The sequence below is a fragment of the Sinocyclocheilus grahami genome, unplaced genomic scaffold (assembly GCF_001515645.1).
Source record: "Sinocyclocheilus grahami isolate Dianchi unplaced genomic scaffold, SAMN03320097.WGS_v1.1 scaffold7.1, whole genome shotgun sequence".
NCBI classification, from domain to species: Eukaryota; Metazoa; Chordata; class Actinopteri; order Cypriniformes; family Cyprinidae; genus Sinocyclocheilus; species Sinocyclocheilus grahami.
In genome coordinates, this window is record NW_015505186.1 from 1,624,122 (window position 1) to 1,644,349 (window position 20,228).

At 36.4% G+C, this 20,228-nt stretch overlaps 1 protein-coding gene across 2 annotated transcripts; it reads left to right on the forward strand.

Annotated features, from left to right (window-relative positions):
• The first annotated feature begins 3,993 nt into the window (after positions 1 to 3,993).
• LOC107589704 (protein Wnt-11-like) lies at positions 3,994 to 16,354 on the forward strand. 2 transcript variants are annotated; one of them, XM_016278203.1, is made up of 7 exons: positions 3,994 to 4,181; positions 5,860 to 6,068; positions 7,648 to 7,874; positions 9,072 to 9,210; positions 9,646 to 9,787; positions 10,088 to 10,380; positions 15,180 to 16,354. In XM_016278203.1, exons 2-7 carry the CDS (start codon positions 5,986 to 5,988, stop codon positions 15,352 to 15,354), a joined length of 1,059 nt encoding a protein of 352 aa, XP_016133689.1. In that variant the 5' UTR covers positions 3,994 to 4,181; positions 5,860 to 5,985; the 3' UTR covers positions 15,355 to 16,354. The 2 variants fall into 2 exon arrangements, with proteins under 2 accessions (XP_016133689.1, XP_016133698.1); XM_016278212.1 differs by lacking the exon at positions 9,646 to 9,787 and having other exon boundaries at positions 9,072 to 9,352.
• Positions 16,355 to 20,228: the final 3,874 nt, after the last annotated feature.

The window sequence follows — 20,228 nt, forward strand, 5'->3', positions numbered from 1 at the left end:
TTTTCTATTTCAAGTTAGACTTGTCTGAAAGTCAATATATATTGCGTACTGGAAGAAAAGTTAGGGTAATTTCTGTTATTTTATTGTTTGAATGGTGTAGTAGATATTGTAGTGCATTAATTTAGACACACACATTTTTTATATATATATTTATTCATGGTTGTTCAATAGAAATACATGTTTAGTATCAAGTATTAAATTAATACAGTATATCATGATGAACAGGTTTTATTATAGAATATTGTCACAAGACATTAAATCTTCACTGCTGATGACAATATTAAGGAATTTTTTTTAACTAACAGGCATTAGGACAGATTTATTTTGTCTTTGATTGAAGTTCATTTGTTCTTGTAACTTTGCATTCTTAGTGATACATATCAGGAGTGTGATGTGCAGCTCAGATGCAGCCGTGCAGTTCTAGCTCTGCGCCGCTGACAGTCACTGAGACACGAGACAGCTGTGAGCAGGGCAGAGACCAGAGACATCAGGGGACGGGGGGCACTGTGTCTCTGCACTCCTTCAACAAGCTCAGAATGAACGATCTGAATATGTGTCAGGATAAATGGTGCTATGTGTCTGATGATGTCTCCGATAGAAGACAAATAGTGCGGAGCAGTTGGCACAGCTGCCACAAATGATTCATTATGCAAAAGTTAAATCATTAGTCTCAGTAATGGCATTAAACTTCACACATGGATAGCCACCACATAATGTCTAAAATGGCTCAATCGAGTTAACGTTTCAAACGCGAAATGTCAAAAAAAAAAAAGACATTTTCTCTTTCAAAGCACATGTATTTTTCTGCCCCATGCACAATTTCAGTTATATAAACCGAAGTAGCTTTCGTGCCCTCTATGAACCAGCCTAAGGCTATGTAAGACTCTCAATGCTGGTAGAAGAAGGCTGGAAGATCAAAGTGGCTGTGGTGTTGATCCTGGTACGGGAAGGAATTGAGAGCCTGCGTGTTAAAACCTCTAACACAGACACACTAGAGAGGTCACGGCTCTTTTGGTCAGTCTTCAGTCCCGTTTGACCTGATATTAAGAGTTCATGCCCATTCACATCTCACTGCTACTAGATGCTTTTCACATCCCTCATAAAATGGCTGTAGGACTTTTTCCATAAATATGCTGCTATTATGGCTTCACACCACATCAAAATTAGCTTTCTGAAAGATATGAATGTGTATTTTTGTTTACTTCATATAACAGATCCTAAATAAGTTTGTTTCAACATTAAAACAAGACCCATTTATTGATACTTCCATCTGTCCACAATGTTCAGAATGCATTGAATCTCGAAAAAAAAAGGCCTGTGGTTTTTATTCATGTCCAAAGTCTATTATCTCCAGCACATCCCCCTCAGTTTGGCTAATTCCCATTCCCGCATATTTAAATAATTTGCTGTGGGCAGATGTGTTTAGTGAAACAATGCGTATATTTGCTTTCCCATCGCTTTGGTTCAAGATTAGAGCTCCACGGGCATTTCACGTTATATTGAGCTGAAACGGTGCAGCTTGGCGGCGAATGGAAATGTCATGCTTCGGCAATTGTCGGTGGTACCTCTTAAGAGTATCAGATTAGCTCTAAGTATACATGCTGCCCTCTTTTCTGTTCTTTTTTTTTCTGTTCGCTGCTTTGGTTTCAGCTGCGAGAGAAGGATTAGTTTATTAGATTATTTCTTAAATCAATTAAACTAAAATAGTCATGCCTACAGTTTCCAATATCATGCCTCTCTCGCAGGCCTCATTAGAGTGAATGATTTAAGTCTGTGTGACATTTTGTCTTCCTGACATCCCTCACTATGCTTTATTATGCAACAGGACGTGAAAAGAAAGGCATTCGGTGGGTCAATCAAGGTTATAGTGCGTGATTTACTGCACATAAGTAAATACAGTTCAAGATAATAAGTAGCGCCTGGCGTTTACTCATACACACGCAAGACCTTGAACAAACGGGATCTGTGCAGTTCGATTCAACTTAATAGCGAGAAACATCCATCGGGTTTCTTTTGATGTTGAGGAGCGTCAGAGAATAACCTCGTTCAAACATTTGCAAGTGTTACGAAAAAATATGTAGATGGTAGGAAAAAATGCATAGAACAAAACAGACTTTCATTGCTCATTTACTGGAAAGTAGGCCTAACTGCTTTGACCTTACTATTGTAACACTGTTTTGTACTTTACAAGCAATTTGCCATAAATTTCATGTACATTTTTTTCATATGCAGTGTGTGTGGACCTTTTTTTATTTTGCACTTTAGCTTTGACGTTTGTTGTTCTTGTTTTTTTTTTTTCTTGCTTGCTCTTTTGTTTCAAACTTATAGTCACACACCTACTTTTAAACACTTAACCACAAAATCAGTGGAATTGCCTGCTTTATATAAAACAGTAGATACTGTTAACAGTGGAAAAAGTCTTAATGATTGTATTTTAATTGCATCGTTATTCGAAAATTAGGTTGTGTGGTGTGTTTCACAGGGGAAACTTGTGTGAGTGTTACGGAATTCACTGAAGGAGGCATTTTTGGACCAGAGAGCCAGGTTAATAAGAGAAGCATATGGCCAGAGAACATCTTGACTTTTATTACACCATAGACACTATTAAAATGACAGTTACCTTAGATGGTTAAAATATTAACTTGGCCATTGTGTGTGGTGTGACCTGTAATAAATAGACCCACATACTGGCCTATTTTTTTTTATTCTATAACAATATTTTCTCAACACATTTATATTTATTATTAGCAATCCATAATGATAATGAATCCTTTAATGGACTCTTTTATACTTCTTGATAGACCAAAAACAACAAAAGAATTTAATAGCTCATTTTTATAAATTAGGAAATATCTTTGCTCAGATGTGGACTTCAATGGGCTACTGGGAGTATTTCTGGAGGTTAAATCATTTATCGTGTGAAATGTAGAACAACCTTTGTCATATAGTGGCTAATATGAAATGTGCATCAGGACGTATTCATCACGTTGAAATCAGTATTCGCGTCCTTGGAAAATTGCCTTGTTTTTGGAGTGGCCAATATGGGCCGTGTACAGCACTGTAAATGGCACGAGTGTGGAAACTCTGGCATACAGCCGCATAGCCTACTTAATTTTATGGACCATGCAAACACTAGAATTGCAATATTTCCACCGTTGTAGCAAATTCTGTGATTTTATTTCCTGAAATGGATGCTCCCTCGATTTTTCACCTCTCGAGGTTTCCAGTGCAGGAAATTAGTAATAGGGTGTCTGTTCCATTTAGTGCTTTTACAATATAATACTAGCCGATGGCATGATATCATGAGGAGTTTATTAGAAAGGAAATTTAATGCTGATATTTCAACAAATATCCACTCCAAAAATCACTACTGTACAAAATAATGGCTACAGGGTGGACTATTTAAAATCATGCCCTACTGACAAAATCTAAGATGAAGTGCTAATAAATCACACCTTTGTCCTTGAGTTCACATGCTGAAAGGATGATGATGTCATTATGTATTTATGGAATTGTAAATAATTTTAACAGAGCATAGTTATGAACAACAGTTTTTATTCTAACCAAATCTACAGTTATTTATAGAAATAATCAATATATTTTTCCACTTAAATGTGTGTGTTGGAAACAGAAAAGGAAATTAAAAAATAGTAAATTAAATCATTTCCTACAATATCACAGCAAGAGTTTGTGTTAATTTTTCAAACTCATCGTTTACACACACAGGCTATTCATGAGGGACACAAAACGCACCTTTTTCGACGGCTGACCCATAATGAAAATAGCCTTTTTAAAAAAAACGTTGAAATTCCGTGTCAAAAGCAGCGAGATGTCGAAGTGTCACAGATCATATTTTCAGCGTTTTCTTTGGTTTGGAAACCTTAACCACTTTGTTATGCTAATGGCCCCTGACATCAGCGCGAGATCAAAGTGGCGCGTGGGCTCATATAGTCTCGAGCTCCGTCTGCAGCGTCAGTCCAGCAGATCCCAGCGCGCGAGTAACACCGCAACACGCATCTCTTTATCAGTGGACTGTTGCATGATGCTTTCTCATTTGGACTTTACAAAAACGGATTAACGCACATTTAGACCTTTGGCTAGAGAATTTTGGCTGGATTTGAATAAAACACACTTTTGGATTACTTTGCACATTTTTTGGCGTCAGTCTCCGTTTGATAAAGGTGAGGATGAAAGTGCGTTCTCATTTATTGTGCGCAAAGTTTCTTAACTTGGTACGCTTGATAGCGTATCTCAACTTACTTAAAGATGTTTTAGCTTTTAAATATCATCCCTAATGCAATTTAAGTAAATTGACTGGGAAGTAATCTGCAATAGTAGGCTACCTACCAGTAGACCAGCTAAAGGGGTTCTATCGAGTGAACTAATTACATTTTAAGTTTACCTCGTTACTTTCCACCCAAGGTGAAAAAACAAGAGATAAAAGATAAAGTCAAACTTAGAGAAATCGCAGCCTGCAAGAGTGAAACAGCTGTTTTATTGCTTTTGCATCTATCTACACACAATAAAAGTGAATCGCTCATATCTTTAAATCGCCGATGTTTTAGCTTTTAAATATCATCCCTAATGCAATTTAAGTAAATTGACTGGGAAGTAATCTGCAATAGTAGGCTACCTAAATAGTAGACCAGCTAAAGGGGTTCTATCGAGTGAACTAATTACATTTTAAGTTTACCTCGTTACTTTCCACCCAAGGTGAAAAAACAAGAGATAAAAAATAGTCAAACTTAGAGAAATCGCAGCCTGCAAGAGTGAAACAGCTGTTTTATTGCTTTTGCATCTATCTACACACAATAAAAGTGAATCGCTCATATCTTTAAATCGCCATTATTTATATATCATATGAGATTTGTTTAATTAGCCTACATAGAGCTCTGAAGAAATATTAAAATATTTGGATTGCGTATGGCTGGCCGTACGATGGTAGCATGTCTAAATTATAGATAATGCATAGGATATAAACTGCATTGTATTTCTTTATATTTAGTTCACTTAAAAAGAACGCATTAAAACTGAAAATAAGAAAAGTTTAATAGCCGTTTAAAATTTGTTAGTAAAATCAATGTAGTATCAAAGTTACAATCTGCTCTTTACATTTTGTTATTGATGAAAACGACTGAAAATAAATAAAATAATAGAAATTATTACAGTTGAAATCATAGTGGTAAGTTCAACAGCAGAAAACATTTTAAATGTAATGTACTATAAGTATTGTCATTTACGTTTGTAATAGTAACTGCACTTTTAATGTATAGTTTTCTGGTGTAGGTTTATAGCCAGAAGGGGAAAAAAACCGCAAGCTCTCTGCAATCTGGACAATCACTGTCTGTATGTGAAAGCATCCTGCCAGAGGCCAGACAGCCTGTCCACTGGGAGCTAGTATCTGTTTATTGCCCTCTTATTCCAGCAGATGGAATAATCTGAGAACATTTGATAACATTCCAAATACTGCCACACCTATATTTCAGAAATTTGCATGCAGAGTACTAAAACACTGAAAAATGTGGACATACATTTTTTTAATAAAACATATTGCTTTTCTAATCACTTTTTAATTAGCTTTTTTCCCAGTGTTTTCTTGTCACAAGGAGATACAAAAAAAACAACAAATACACATTTTTAATTTAAATGATATTAAATACTCAGTAACGAAAGTGATACAGTAATGCAATAGAATGACATAAATATATTGGAGCAATAGTAAAGCTATTTATAAAGACATAAAAAAAATCTTCAAAGTATGTCTGGTGCACATTAGTAATCATCAGAGTATAACATGAACCTAGGGTCCGCTGCATGTGATCTGTGTAATCTAAATCAGATTTTTATTTTTCCAAGCAGGAGAGGGACGGAAATAAGGAATAAGTGCCATGGCTTTTGGCTTTTAATAATAACTGTCAAGAAGCAGTGGGGTCAGCGAGCACCTGCATCAGTGTCTTCTGATCGAGCTGGATCTTATTGTACAGCATGAAGCGAGCATTCCCTTCACTCCCGCTCTGTCTCCTTACATTCCTGCTCCTGTCCCAGCAGTGCACAGGAATCAGATGGCTGTGAGTTGCTCTTTATTCTTTATTATATACCGAAACCGTTTAAAATGCATTCAAGATGTTTTACAAGCTGACTGATTTGTCAAATCATCTGCAACGAAAAAAATGGAACCTGGGAAAAGATGTTTTCTTGGTAGTGAAAAAACGGAATTGGAAAAAATCTTCACAGAATTTTAACTTAATTCTATTAAATCAAAGGAAAATCCAACTGAATACTATTTTCCTGGTAACTTTTGATTTCTGCACAATGTTTTGGATTCACATAATCATACTGCTGATGCTTTGCGATCGAAAGCCTGATGGTGGAGAAATTGGGTCGTGAAGAGGCTATTTTACATACACAAGATGCTGGTAGAGGTTTCCACAGTCTTGATATTGCATGGCAAGAAATGCAAAACAGATGCCACCATAAACACCTGTGTTCCCTGGATAACAAAGATGGAGAGTGGATATGTGTGTGCGGAGGTTAAGACAGGGGTCTGTCAGTCACAGCATATCATGGAACATAAAGTGGCGGCCCTTAATCTGAAACAGGCAAAGGTAGAGCAGGCATTAGTTGGTTCTCACGAATAGTGATACATGTGTGCATTGTAGTAAAAGAGAAGGAATCATAAAAAGCCATGCTTCAATTCGGAACGTTTCACTACAAAGTCTTACTGAAATTAATATTGTTTATCTCTGGAGATAATTTCTAAGATAAAATGTATGATTTGCATTTTCTACTATGACTTAAGTTTGCAAAAATTCCTCTGGCATTGTCTGACAGCACCATGGAACATTCACTAAACTTTTAACAATAACCAAAATCATTTAGCAGATAAACACAATTTTTTCCATTGGCAATTGCTTTTTGGTGCCTTTTCTTGCTTCCAAGCGATGCAGAAATAATCTTCTTCCATTTTGTTCTAATCTTGATGCTTCAATTCGGAACGTTTCACTACAAAGTCTTACTGAAATTAATATTGTTTATCTCTGGAGATAATTTCTAAGATAAAATGTATGATTTGCATTTTCTACTATGACTTAAGTTTGCAAAAATTCCTCTGGCATTGTCTGACAGCACCATGGAACATTCACTAAACTTTTAACAATAACCAAAATCATTTAGCAGATAAACACAATTTTTTCCATTGGCAATTGCTTTTTGGTGCCTTTTCTTGCTTCCAAGCGATGCAGAAATGATCTTCTTCCATTTTGGTCTAATCTTAATTGATTATCTCTGGGAATGGGTTGTTGTTTGCATGCCTTTGTGTGAGACACTGGACAATTTTAGCCCGCAGCCTAAATGCATGCGAGAACGCTTTTGCAAATGTATTGAAACCGTTGATGTTACTCCTAATATTTTAGAGTTGGCTTTAACCATGTTTATTTGACTAGGCTTCATTTAATCACTTTAAATTCAAGACTTGCCACAAATATTTTAATCACTTTTCACACCACCAAACATTTTGAGTATTTCAAGTGGCTGTTTAACTTGCAATATAAAATTTGATTACATTTCTACAATTCAAAAGACATTTATATCAATGCACACAGTCCACAAACATCCAGTGTTCATTGAAACATGCGTTTCCTCATCTAGGTCGCTCTCGCAGACCACACAACACATCAACAAGACCCAGCACTGCAAGACGTTGCCAGGCCTCGTCTCTTCTCAGGCTCAGCTCTGTAGGAGTAACCTGGAACTCATGCAAACTATCATCCAAGCAGCACGGGAGGTTAAAAAGGTCTGCCAAAAGACCTTCACAGACATGCGCTGGAACTGTTCATCTATTGATGCTCCAAAATTCCTCCCGGACCTGGAACGAGGTGAGATACAGCGGAAAATCATGTCCAAAGAGGATTTATTTCCAGTTGAAGTCTCTTTTGTGTGAAGCTTTTCTGAAATCTATCCACAGATGTTCTGTTTAGACACAGCAAGCCCTAAATTTGCGAAAAGGCTGCTGTCCGTCCATTGCCAGCCCCTTCAAGGCAACCACACACCTCTCTTTATACCCAAGTGTGGTTTCCATTCAGGCCTTAATAGGTCTGAGGAACCCATCTAACTCTTTATGAAGGCAATGGTTTAAAAAGCAGCCTACGGTGATCTCTAAACACTCTCGCTCCGGGTAACGCAGACTATGCCAGTTAAATGCAGCAATTCGGCCTAAGTGCCTCACTGCATGATAAAAGAAATCGTACCCCTGCCCACCCGGAAACCTCCGAACAGCAGAATTCTTGCGCGTCGCTCTTCTTTCTCATGCCCCGTTTGATGAGTGGCTTCACGGAGGAGGAGCGTTTGCTGTGAGGACAAACAATAGGATCCATTCTATTCAATAAGAGATGCTATTGAGCGAGTTAGTCAGTAATGGACAGAGAATTGCCTTTTTTCCTGGTTTCACAGTCGTTTAAATCCTACGGTTTTACCCTGCGTCCGACCCCTGCAGCACAGATGTGATTTTCAGCCGTGATCCAATTAAAGAAATATGAAATCAATTTAAAAAAATAGTCCCAAAAAAAGATATTGTGTAGTCAACTTGTTTTTTTCCGTGGATTAACGATGCAGCGTCACATCTTGAATTTCCACACGGCGGTGACACTTCCATGCTACGCTTTTTTTTTTATTACTAGCTTTTAGTGTGATCCAAATGCCGGAGATGGTCAAACTAAATGTTGTTGAAGTTCTAGAGAACTGTATGGCGTCCTTCCCCGCAGACCGTTTGCATTTGTCAGGAGTTCGAGCACTCCTGCCTCTCGTAAGTGCACCGCTAAGGAGACGGCCTTTGATGTACCTTGTACAGGGTCAAGTTGAGCCTCTCCTGTTTCTACACCTATTATCTTGTCATGACATATGTGCACTGTGAGAACCGTTTCATAATCTCCGCCATTATCCTTTCATACTGCATACTGATGGGTTTCTCATGTTGCTTTGCTTTTTTGTAACGGAAAAAAGTCAAAGTATTCAGAATTCAAGTTTTCTTTTTATATAAGCAACTAATTTTAATTAGTTGTTTTGTTGTCTTTTAGGAACGAGGGAATCTGCATTTGTATATGCGCTCTCTGCAGCTGCTATAAGTCACACTATAGCACGGGCATGCACATCCGGAGACCTGAGGCTGTGCTCGTGTGGTCCGATTCCAGGTGAAATACCAGAGCCTGGGTACAGGTGGGGCGGCTGTGCTGATAACCTGCATTATGGTCTCCTCATGGGCTCCAAGTTTTCTGATGCCCCCATGAAGATGAAGAAGAAGTCTGGCTCGAATGCCAACAAGCTGATGCATCTTCACAATAGTGAAGTGGGCAGACAGGTAAGCGGTGCCTCACAAAAACCATGTGGCATCAATTCACTACAAAACCAAAATCACATGACTTAATCTGACAGGCAGTCGGGGATGGAGTCTGATTCAAACCACATTTATAATTAAAATGGGTTATTACATTTGAGTTTGATTGGATTTCAAAGTTTTGTTCTTTATTTGATACATGATGTGTAATGAGCTAAAGCTGTCCAAATTCACTAATATGCTGCATTCCCTGCATAGACTGTCAAAATGTCATTTTTTTTATTGTCTTCATCTGAATCCATTCCACTTGTCTACAGGTGGGGCGGCTGTGCTGATAACCTGCATTATGGTCTCCTCATGGGCTCCAAGTTTTCTGATGCCCCCATGAAGATGAAGAAGAAGTCTGGCTCGAATGCCAACAAGCTGATGCATCTTCACAATAGTGAAGTGGGCAGACAGGTAAGCGGTGCCTCACAAAAACCATGTGGCATCAATTCACTACAAAACCAAAATCACATGACTTAATCTGACAGGCAGTCGGGGATGGAGTCTGATTCAAACCACATTTATAATTAAAATGGGTTATTACATTTGAGTTTGATTGGATTTCAAAGTTTTGTTCTTTATTTGATACATGATGTGTAATGAGCAAAAGCTGTCCAAATTCACTAATATGCTGCATTCCCTGCATAGACTGTCAAAATGTCATTTTTTTTATTGTCTTCATCTGAATCCATTCCACTTGTCCCCCCCACACAGGCTTTGCGAGACGCTCTGGTTATGAAGTGCAAATGCCATGGTGTTTCTGGTTCTTGCTCCATTCGGACCTGTTGGAGAGGCCTACAGGACCTGAAGGACATCGCCATTGACCTAAAGACCAAGTATTTGTCAGCCACTAAGGTGGTTCATCGGCCCATGGGCACACGCAAACAACTCGTCCCCAAAGATATCGACATCCGGCCAGTCAGAGAAAATGAGCTGGTTTATCTGCAGAGTTCACCGGATTATTGCATGAGGAATGACAAGTTGGGCTCTTTTGGTACTCAGGACAGGTGAGACTAACTAATTAACAAATTACATAACTGCTCAACAATAAGGACTTTTTTTTTTGCTAGCCCAGACAGGTCAGGTTTAAAAATTATTTAAATATTTTCACAGGCCCAAATGCAAAAAAATAAATATTTTTAGCATTATATTTTTTATAAATGTGTGAGAAAAATGTTAATTTAAAAATGTTTGCTTGCCTGGTCAGATTTATAAATTCCCTGCCAATATTTTCACAGGCCCTAATTAAAAATATATATTTTATTTCATTAAATATTTTTTAATTAAATATTCCATTTATGTGAATTCACACCAATCATTTGTAGTAGGAACAGACACACTAATTGACGGCGATGATTGATCATGAAAACATTTGTAAACATTTTACACCAACTTAAGCCTTGAAAAGTTGACATAACCAGAATCAAATTTAACTTGCTTTAAAAGCCTTGTTTTTAACTTTGATTTGTCACTGATCAGAATAACAAAATATTTCACATTTTAAAAACTATTTTAACTTGGCAGGTTGTCTCTAAACACAATGATCGTGTCATGAGATGTTTGCCTTAGGTTTTTAATTGGCACTTTATAAGATGTCTCATCTCTTCCTCCTGTGGTGGCACTATTTTATTTTTTTGAAAAGCCCTAATAAAGCCGGACTGTGTGTGTGTACACGTGTGTCTCTGACATGTCCAAAGTGACTGTGTCCTCTTTACTGTTATCACAGTCTGTCTGCGAGTAATGCTGCTATTCACAGAGCTAAGAGCTCTCAGCTGATAGCAGCTCTGCACACACAGATTAGCACGACAATGAATTCTTCTTGCTTATTTCCTATTGCTTTATCAGTGAAGACACAGGTGTAGATTTAGGTAAGAATGGAATAACCTCAGCTTCCTCGCTTTTGTTATGTTTGCATTTAGTGTGCTCGGTGTTGCTTTTCTTGGCTAAGCTTTGTGGAACTATTGGTTCATGAATTTTCAGCAATCCACATTCCTAACTACAGCTCCAAAAATTCTGGCAGCAACAATAAAATACATTAATGTCTATAACTTTTCAAATTCTTAAACTCAATATTTTCAGTTGAACATCGTAAGTGTTTAGGTTTTTATAGGCATTATAGGTCAGTGCGCCGATAACCTAGAGACATGCTATATGTCAGGTGCACTCAACACACAGTATGCATCCTCAGCCTTAGTGCTGATAAGACTACTCACGCTTGCTCTTTGTTCATATGTTTAGTGCTTGGTACTTGGTCACAAGACATTGGTGTGTTTTGTAATCAATAGAGAACGTCAACAGGGAACTGTGTGTTTCGCACATGTTGCTTCCATGGTGGTCTCTGGTATGCAAGGGGTCCAGCACCTCTGTTTATCCCATCACCCCATACCTGTCTTTAAAACACCTGCTGTCCTCAGATGAACATTGTGTTATGCTTTAATGTCAGTTTTTAATGAAAGGTCAGTTATTATAATTATATCATACAACGAGGGTGAATCTATCTCATGAACCCTGTGAAGACATCCAGGTCATGTATTACCCCAAAATCAAATGTGACAACTAAGCACACTTCCCATTGGGAAAAAAGGCCATTCTTATTGCTGTAATACCAATAATAATATGAGTGTGAGTGCATGTGTGTGTGTGTGTGCACATACGCGTGCGTGCATGTGTGTGTGTGTGTGTTATATATGAAGAGTTCAGATGCAAAAGCCTCTAAGTACGTCTGACGTTTTTCTTTAAAATTAGCATTTCTTTCTGGCTACTATGTATAGGTTTCTATGTAAGTACTGGTACTTCTGAATGGGTTGAGGCTGGGATTTAGCGCATTTAAAGTGAAAGTACTTGATGAACATATACTATGTGTTGAGAGCATTCACTCAGTATCGTTATCTCAATTTTGACCAAGATGGCTTTTAGAGGCTTTTGCACTGGAACTCTTCATACATATATATATATATAGCGAAAGAGAGAGAGAGCATTGTTTTTTTTTTTATTAAAATAAAAAGCTGCTGTATTAAAGTAATAAGATAGGTAATGAGAAATATTAAATTATTATATGCAAATTATGAGTAAAATGTCCATACAAATTATGGCAATGCAATTTTCATGAAATATATTTCATATTATTTGCTAATATATTTTATTGAAATATTTGAATTATTTAAAATATAGAAAATATATTTCTCCAGAATTTTCTGCAAAAAAATATCCGGACCACCAAAATATATTTCCTCAATATGCAAAGTGCTGATAAAATATAATGGCAAATAATAAAAAAATATAAAGATAAATTACAGAAAAATGTTTCTGTACACATTTCTATAAAATTGTGTTTTACCTAAATGTGTGTGTGCTTTGACACACTAAAACTTTTTCCATTTGCACATCCTAAGTTTTTATAATGTTTCTATAATGAGAATTTTGGGATGTGGGAATGTGCTTAGTTTTTTATAATTGTTGTTCTAATGATAATTAAGCATATTAAGAAAAATAGAACTACATATTGTAATATTGATATGTCAACATTTCTTTCTATTTTTCTTTTTTATTTGATGTTGTGGTGAAATGTGACCTGGTTTCTTTTTCAGCGAGATTCACCCGTGAATTCAGGAAGCTGCTATCATTGCACATCCTCTCTTTGTGATTTAAAGAGTCTTAAGATAATGAGCCGTGAGTGTTACTCTAACTAGACCTGCAGAGATGGCTTCTCTAATCTGATTTGGCGATGAGAAATGGGGAGAGACCAAATGACAAGCTTAGTGCAGCCCTGGACGTATCTCATCTGAAGTTACATTACTCTGCATGTTCCTCATGCTGCTTTGTGAGCCGCAAGACTGCTATTAATGAAATTGGCACATTAGAAGTTCAGACAGAACAACATCCCAGAGGCTTAGAGATGATCGGTATCACTAAAGAAACAAGAAACAATCTTGAAGTGACTGAGCGCTGTTTAAAAGATGTTTTAAAATGTGTTTTCACTTTGGAATGAAACTTAAAGTGCTGCTCACAGCTGTTAAATTGTTCAACTGATGGTAAAACCAGATCACTTTAGAGACGTTAGGAGTTTGGAAGCAAAATGTACTAAATAGACCTTAAATTAAATAAGGGAAAAAAAGTATATCTTCATGAATTATAAACCGTTTGACGATATAACTCCACATTGGTGCAGGTCAGCAGAACATATGCTACTCATTGAGTCCTAAAGCATATGTACCTGCCTTTCTGCCCTTTCAGCATTGACCTCGGAGAGACTTTAACTTTAGTTTTAAATAACAGCATTCTTCACCTCTCTCTCTCTCTCGTTCTCTAGTAGCCATCCCCTCTTGTCTGTCTCTCAGCACCCTGAGCATTAACACCACACAATTATAAAACAATGCACTTACGCTGAGAGGGCTACACACAGGCCGACCCCTAGTGTATAGAGCGTGATTTATGACAGGGCTGTTCATTGCTCGAGATGCCTCAGGCTTCAGTACATGAGGGCGTCTGCAGGATCCACTTAAATGCAAGAGAAAATGTTCCCTGGGTACGAATCATCTGGCTCTTAAAACGAGTTATAAGAAGGTTTAGTGCTGTTGGTTTAATATGTGGTTGGGCTAAATGTTTACCTTGGTTTGAAAAGACGCTTATGTTTAGTAATTTCTCTCATGGTCACACAGAAATGTTTGGACATCTATTTGTGTGAATGTATTTTTTAAGTCATGTTTCTGAAATTCCATATACAAAACAGTTCAGATTAGGTATTAGTTAGTTGTCTAACAACTGACTAGTCAGTATATTTATTTAGTCTGCAGGATCCACTTAAATGCAAGAGAAAATGTTCCCTGGGTACAAATCATCTGGCTCTTAAAACGAGTTATAAGAAGGTTTAGTGCTGTTGGTTTAATATGTGGTTGGGCTAAATGTTTACCTTGGTTTGAAAAGACGCTTATGTTTAGTAATTTCTCTCATGGTCACACAGAAATGTTTGGACATCTATTTGTGTGAATGTATTTTTGAAGTCATGTTTCTGAAATTCCATATACAAAACAGTTCAGATTAGGTATTAGTTAGTTGTCTAACAACTGACTAGTCAGTATATTTATTTATTTTTTTATAAGTACGTAAATAAATTTTTTTCCCGCTCAACATTGAATTTTAAATATAAAACATTAAACAAATTATATTGAAATAAAAATATTTTTAAAATAAAAAATGATAATAGATACATGTAGAAAAGATTTATTCAAATATTAACTGATCAGTCACTCAATATAGAAATGTTAAAAATGTACTATTTTATCAAACATATGAAAAATGATAAAAGAAAATTCAAAAAAAATATTTTCACGGATTTTTTTATAAAAAAAATAAGTTCTCAGTATTGAAGTGTTGATGTCAAATAAATTAAAATGGACTTTCATATATATTTCTAGAAATATATATTTATTTTAATATATATTTATATATTTTATAAAAACTATAATACAGATATACTAAATTTTATTTATCAAAAATATAAAATCTTAGAAACAATATTCCTCAATATGAAGTGCTGATAAAAAATGTCATATGACTAAAAATGTACTTCTATAAAAAAAAATAGAAAATATATTTCATATTATAATAGAAATTATATTTTACCCATATTTGCATGTGCTTTATTATTGTTTTTAAGACAACCTGTTTAAAAAAAAACAAAAGTCCCCTAAAAATGCCTGCCTTATGAATGATTATCCTTGCCAAACCAATGACAGCAATAATGTTTTTATGTTTGTTGGTGGTACAGCATGTACTATAAAGTTCTTTTTGTCTGTTTCTTCTGCAGGCAGTGCAATAAAACCTCCAGTGGAAGTGACAGCTGTGATCTGATGTGCTGTGGCAGAGGCTACAACCCGTACTCGGAGAGAGTGGTGGAGCGATGCCACTGCAAATACCACTGGTGCTGCTATGTCACGTGCAAGAAGTGCGAGAGGACAGTGGAGAAATACGTGTGCAAATGAGTCGGCTCTCCATCGCTCGACAATTGTCCTGATCCCCGTCACATGTACCTATTCTCAGCTAAACTAATCTAAAGGAGATCTGGAATGTGCTCTACTCATTGTAACAGAACTGGACAGAATTCTCATTCGAATTCCTAGACTTTGTGGTTGAACGAGCTGAAAATTTCAAGACTTGATTCTGTTCTAGATATATTCAGCCTGGGTGTGGAGCATAACCTTTGTCTACCTGACTTACTTGGCCACAAATAACCAAAGCATGTTACCAACGAGGCTTTCTTTTGTCTTACGCTTTTCCATCTTATATGCTTTTGAGAAGACATGGTTTATTTTTGGCTTTTATAAACTCAGAAGCTGGACTTTATTTTTTTTATTGCACAAATGAACATGTTTTTTGTTAAAAACACCCAGCTCACCGTCCTCAAGAGGATTTTTACTCCTCATCTGTTTTTTAAAAATAAAAACATATGCTCCTTTATCCAGATCCTAAAAGTCTATTTTCTTACACAATACCTTGGTCCGTTTATTTTTATTTTTTAAAAAGGTACATTTTCCCTGTTTTTGGCATTGATTTTCTGCACTCTTCTTAGAGCCTTGACGTTCCAGAGGATTCCAAGTTCTAAGGGATTCAGGCCTCAGTGCTCAGATGGTACTTGATTTTCACCAGTTAAGACTTTAATAGACTGACGAGATAAAGAAAGTGCTGATCACGCAAAGGGAACTTCAAATGTGGCTTTTGAATGAGGAACTTACAATGACTTCCATCTGTTGGTTGGTTACTTCAATTCTAGAGGGAGAATACCTGTATTTATTCCACGTATATTAACAAGGACATTGGACTGTATGTGTTGTGCCTTGTTATATTTTTACCCAACATAAAAAAATGCTGACATTCAAATGCCAAACCTCTCTGAGCATGTGAACAGAATATGTGGGTCACCTATTAAGGCCGTAATAAGTCGTGAACCACTTATCTGTGGCTGTACATACTGTCATTTTTGTATGCTGAATTAAAAAAGAAATATTTATGAACTAATTAAAAATCTTTACCCTTTAAACCTGTAAGACTCAATTTTTTCTTTTAATTCAAATGGACTTTCACAAGATGTTGAGCAAGACTGATTGCAAAAACATAGTTGTCATTAATTTAAGTTCCATGTCTTGAGCAAATAACAATTTAGCACAATTACACATGGCACTTCTATAAATCATCTCACACTAGTTATTGTTCCGATTAAAAGCACACAAGAACTGGTCTCTCAAACTCAAAAACCCTGGGAAAGTGTTTGTTTGGACACCATAGCCTAATAATAAATAGCAACGTGCTAGTGCTAGCAAAACCTCGCGCTTGGCACAATGAACTCAACTCTTTCCAGTCATTACTCAGGGGCCTGCAAGTACGACTTGTTTTATTCAGGTTTTGCAACAACAGAGATGACGTAGATGGAGTGAAACGTTACATGAAAACAATTCAGGCTCAATTCCTTATTACGTTCAAAATTTCTTCGTAATTGCTTCTCATGGAACGACCCAAGTGGAAAGATTTTCAAGAGGTTAGCGTTAAGACGAGCCTCTTGGCTTTAGCTCTGTTTTAACACTTTGAGGTCATGAACACCACCAGGCAAGCACATGTTCTCCATGTTGCACTCTTACAATCTCGGCCAGAAAAGCAGACTGGTTAAACTTTGGAGGTTTTACAGTGTTTCGTTTGTTTGCGGTAGTCAAGAAATCAGTGTGGGGGTGATTAGCACGTATTCTGAAAGGATTTTAATGATGAAAGTGCACAGTTCGTATACAGAACAGTTTCCTTGTTAGCTAGCCAAGCTGTTGTCATGGACTCAAGGTTTTTCATGCTGAGACTGCTCGGGCCAAGAACAACGCTGGTGTTTTCATACATGCCGAGGAAAATCCTGTAACAGAAAATCATTTGTAAAGAGGGACCACTGAGAAGGAAGCGGCGTGCTCGTACATCACATTTCAAGTCGATTATAACCTAAATACAATTGCAGATAGTAAGCAAGTTCATTACATCCTGTTCTCCGTATCAGTGTTGAACCAGACTTTCAACGCAGATTAGGGCTAGGGCTAAAGATCTAGAGGCTCCAAAAACATTGGCGTATCCAGTCTGTTCACGCATCATTTTGTGAAAATCACATGAAGCTCTTGTAACTCGTAACTTCTAAACCAGTTACAAAATTTGGTGTAGAAACAATTTTCCAGCATTTTCTTAAAATAGTATTTTCCTAAAATGTACTCTGGTAATCTTTGATTCACTTAGAAAAATATTGATTTTAGTGTACAAGCATTTGCGAGAAAGAAACGTGGCTTCAACATCTTGAAGGAATGTTGTTCATCAACCCATTCCTCTTACTGTGCAAAAGCCCCCCATAATTCACCATCATGGTAAACCCCCAACTCATATAACAATGTCTTTACAAAACCCCCATAACATAATACATCAACATGCTGTGTCTAAATTATTTATATTGCGCATTGCATACACTACATAACATTTAACTGCATAAATTTATTACATTGCAGCTGAATGCAAAGCATAATGAGAATTGAGAATCTCCTTGCTGAGATTCAATATTTCTGTCACAGTATTAGTTCTGGATGAACATAACATTTCATTAAACTCTACATTAATTTAATTTGATTTCTTCAATGTTTTCCATGCCATTTGTACTAGATTGCAGCACTGTATTTTGTCTTTATTTATTCATAAAAAATTTATATGTATATGGTCTCTTCCTGAATAAGTGGGCAGTTCTTGTCCAGAATAAGCTGTAAACTGACCCAGACTTTAAAGTAGTTTACCCAAAAATATTGTAATCATTTACTATTCTAACCCTCATGTCATTCCAAACCTGTACAAGTTTCTTTCTTATGTTGAACACAAAAGAAGACATTTTAAAGAACCAAACAGTTGTTGGTCCACGTTGACTACCATAGCAGGGAAAGAAATATTATGGAAGTCTATGAGGACTATCAACTGTTTGATTACCAGCATTCTCCAAAATATCTTCTATGTTCAACATGAGAAAGAAACTCATACGGGTTTGTAACGACATGAGGGTGAGTAAATGACAAAATTTTTGGATGAATTATCCCTTTAAGTCCAATATAAGTTCACATGCTCAATCAAAGAACTTAGCATGGACAAAGTCAGTCATGGTATTGAATGGCACTGCATGTCTAAGTTTGGGCCTGTTTGTGGGGGCAGGAAGGGCAAAGAGGAAATAACCATCCTGTGCAGATGGGAGGGGTACCTCAGCACCCACAGCTAGTTCTGTTGACAGACTCAAGGATGCCTCTGTCAGTTGTGTGCCCTGTCCTGGCAGCTGGAGGTGGGGGTTTGGGGTGTTAGTCGCCCCTATCCTCTCTCTGTCAAAGAGGCCTGAGCTATCACCAACACTAGTGACTCTCAACTGATGAATGAGAAGACACATGACGTGGTACCCTGGTAAAAGAGGATAGCAAACATGGAGGCGACGCTTCACAGAGAACGTGGAGGTCCCACTTTCTTTCTCTCACACTTTGTTTAGCCAGTATCTGTACCTGTCACACACACCTTTAAAGGAGAGTGAAGGTCTTCCTGTCATGAGGTGGAAGTGTGGGATACTAATCATAGACTAACAGAATTAACTAATGGAAACAAACGGAAAAATCAATTTTGGCAGATTCTGATAGCCAGTAATTACTTTTCAGGCTGTTGTCAATAACATTGTCTGATATTATAAATCTATATTGTTAGCAGTGTTTGCTAAAGTAACCATCACTTTTATTATTGCTCATACTTATGTCATACTTTTTAAAGTATTAAACTTTGTTGAGTGCATATGTCAAAACATACTCAAACAATCTAGCAACACTCTAAAAAACACATAACAACATAATATGCTAACAACCAATAAATAGAATGCAAAAAAAAAAGATTGTTTTAAGTAAAATAAAATGTTATTGGAATACATTTTATAAGGAAATACTATTTCAGCGTTTCTACTTCAAAATGTAATGTGCATTTTATTTATTTTGCTATTTCTTTGTAAGTATTTGCAAAATTTACTTTCAATTTCTAAATACATTTTCAAAGTAATTTCTTTCTGTGTAGATCTCTTTTTGTTCAGTTGTTTAAAAAACTTTTTTTTCAGAATACAGCATAAATCTACATAGAATTCAACTTGCATCAAAACATCATAATGTACAGAAGAAAAGATGTTTAATATTTTTTCTAACCAGGCAGACAAATTGGCAAAATTTGGCTGTGTATTTGGCTAAAAACACAATTTTATCTAATTTATATTATATTTTATTTCTTATAAAGCAAGAGAATGTACACTGTATATGCCTAAATATGGAGGCACTGAAAACTTACCTTCTTATAAAAATACCAAAATAAATATATTTGATTTGGCTTGAATAGCATGGCTTCATTGCGGCAGATTAAGTTTAATTCAATTCAGGAGTTTAGGAATGTTATTTCTCCAGTCTTGGTCTGATCACCTTGAAAAGGGGTGAAAAATAAATATATTTATGTTCATTATTTAATTTAATTGGTTTCCTCTGCCTAAATTTTCCCTTGCACAAGCTGAAATTTAAGACTATTTTGACTTTATGAATAATTTGTAACTCAATTTATATGAATTGCTCATCGCAAAACTCAGAAACAGAATGACAGTTTATACTTTTTAAGATATTCGAGCTGACTGGAAGATTTTAAATTTCTGTCAGTTCTTCAAGTTTCTCTTTCCCTAAGACACTTTGAAACTAAAACCCTCAATGTGTGAGATTTGCATCTTTAGATGTGTGCACAAACCCCAGCATCATGTCCTGTGTGGACGCTCTGAGGATTGACCTTAGTTTGACCCCTATAA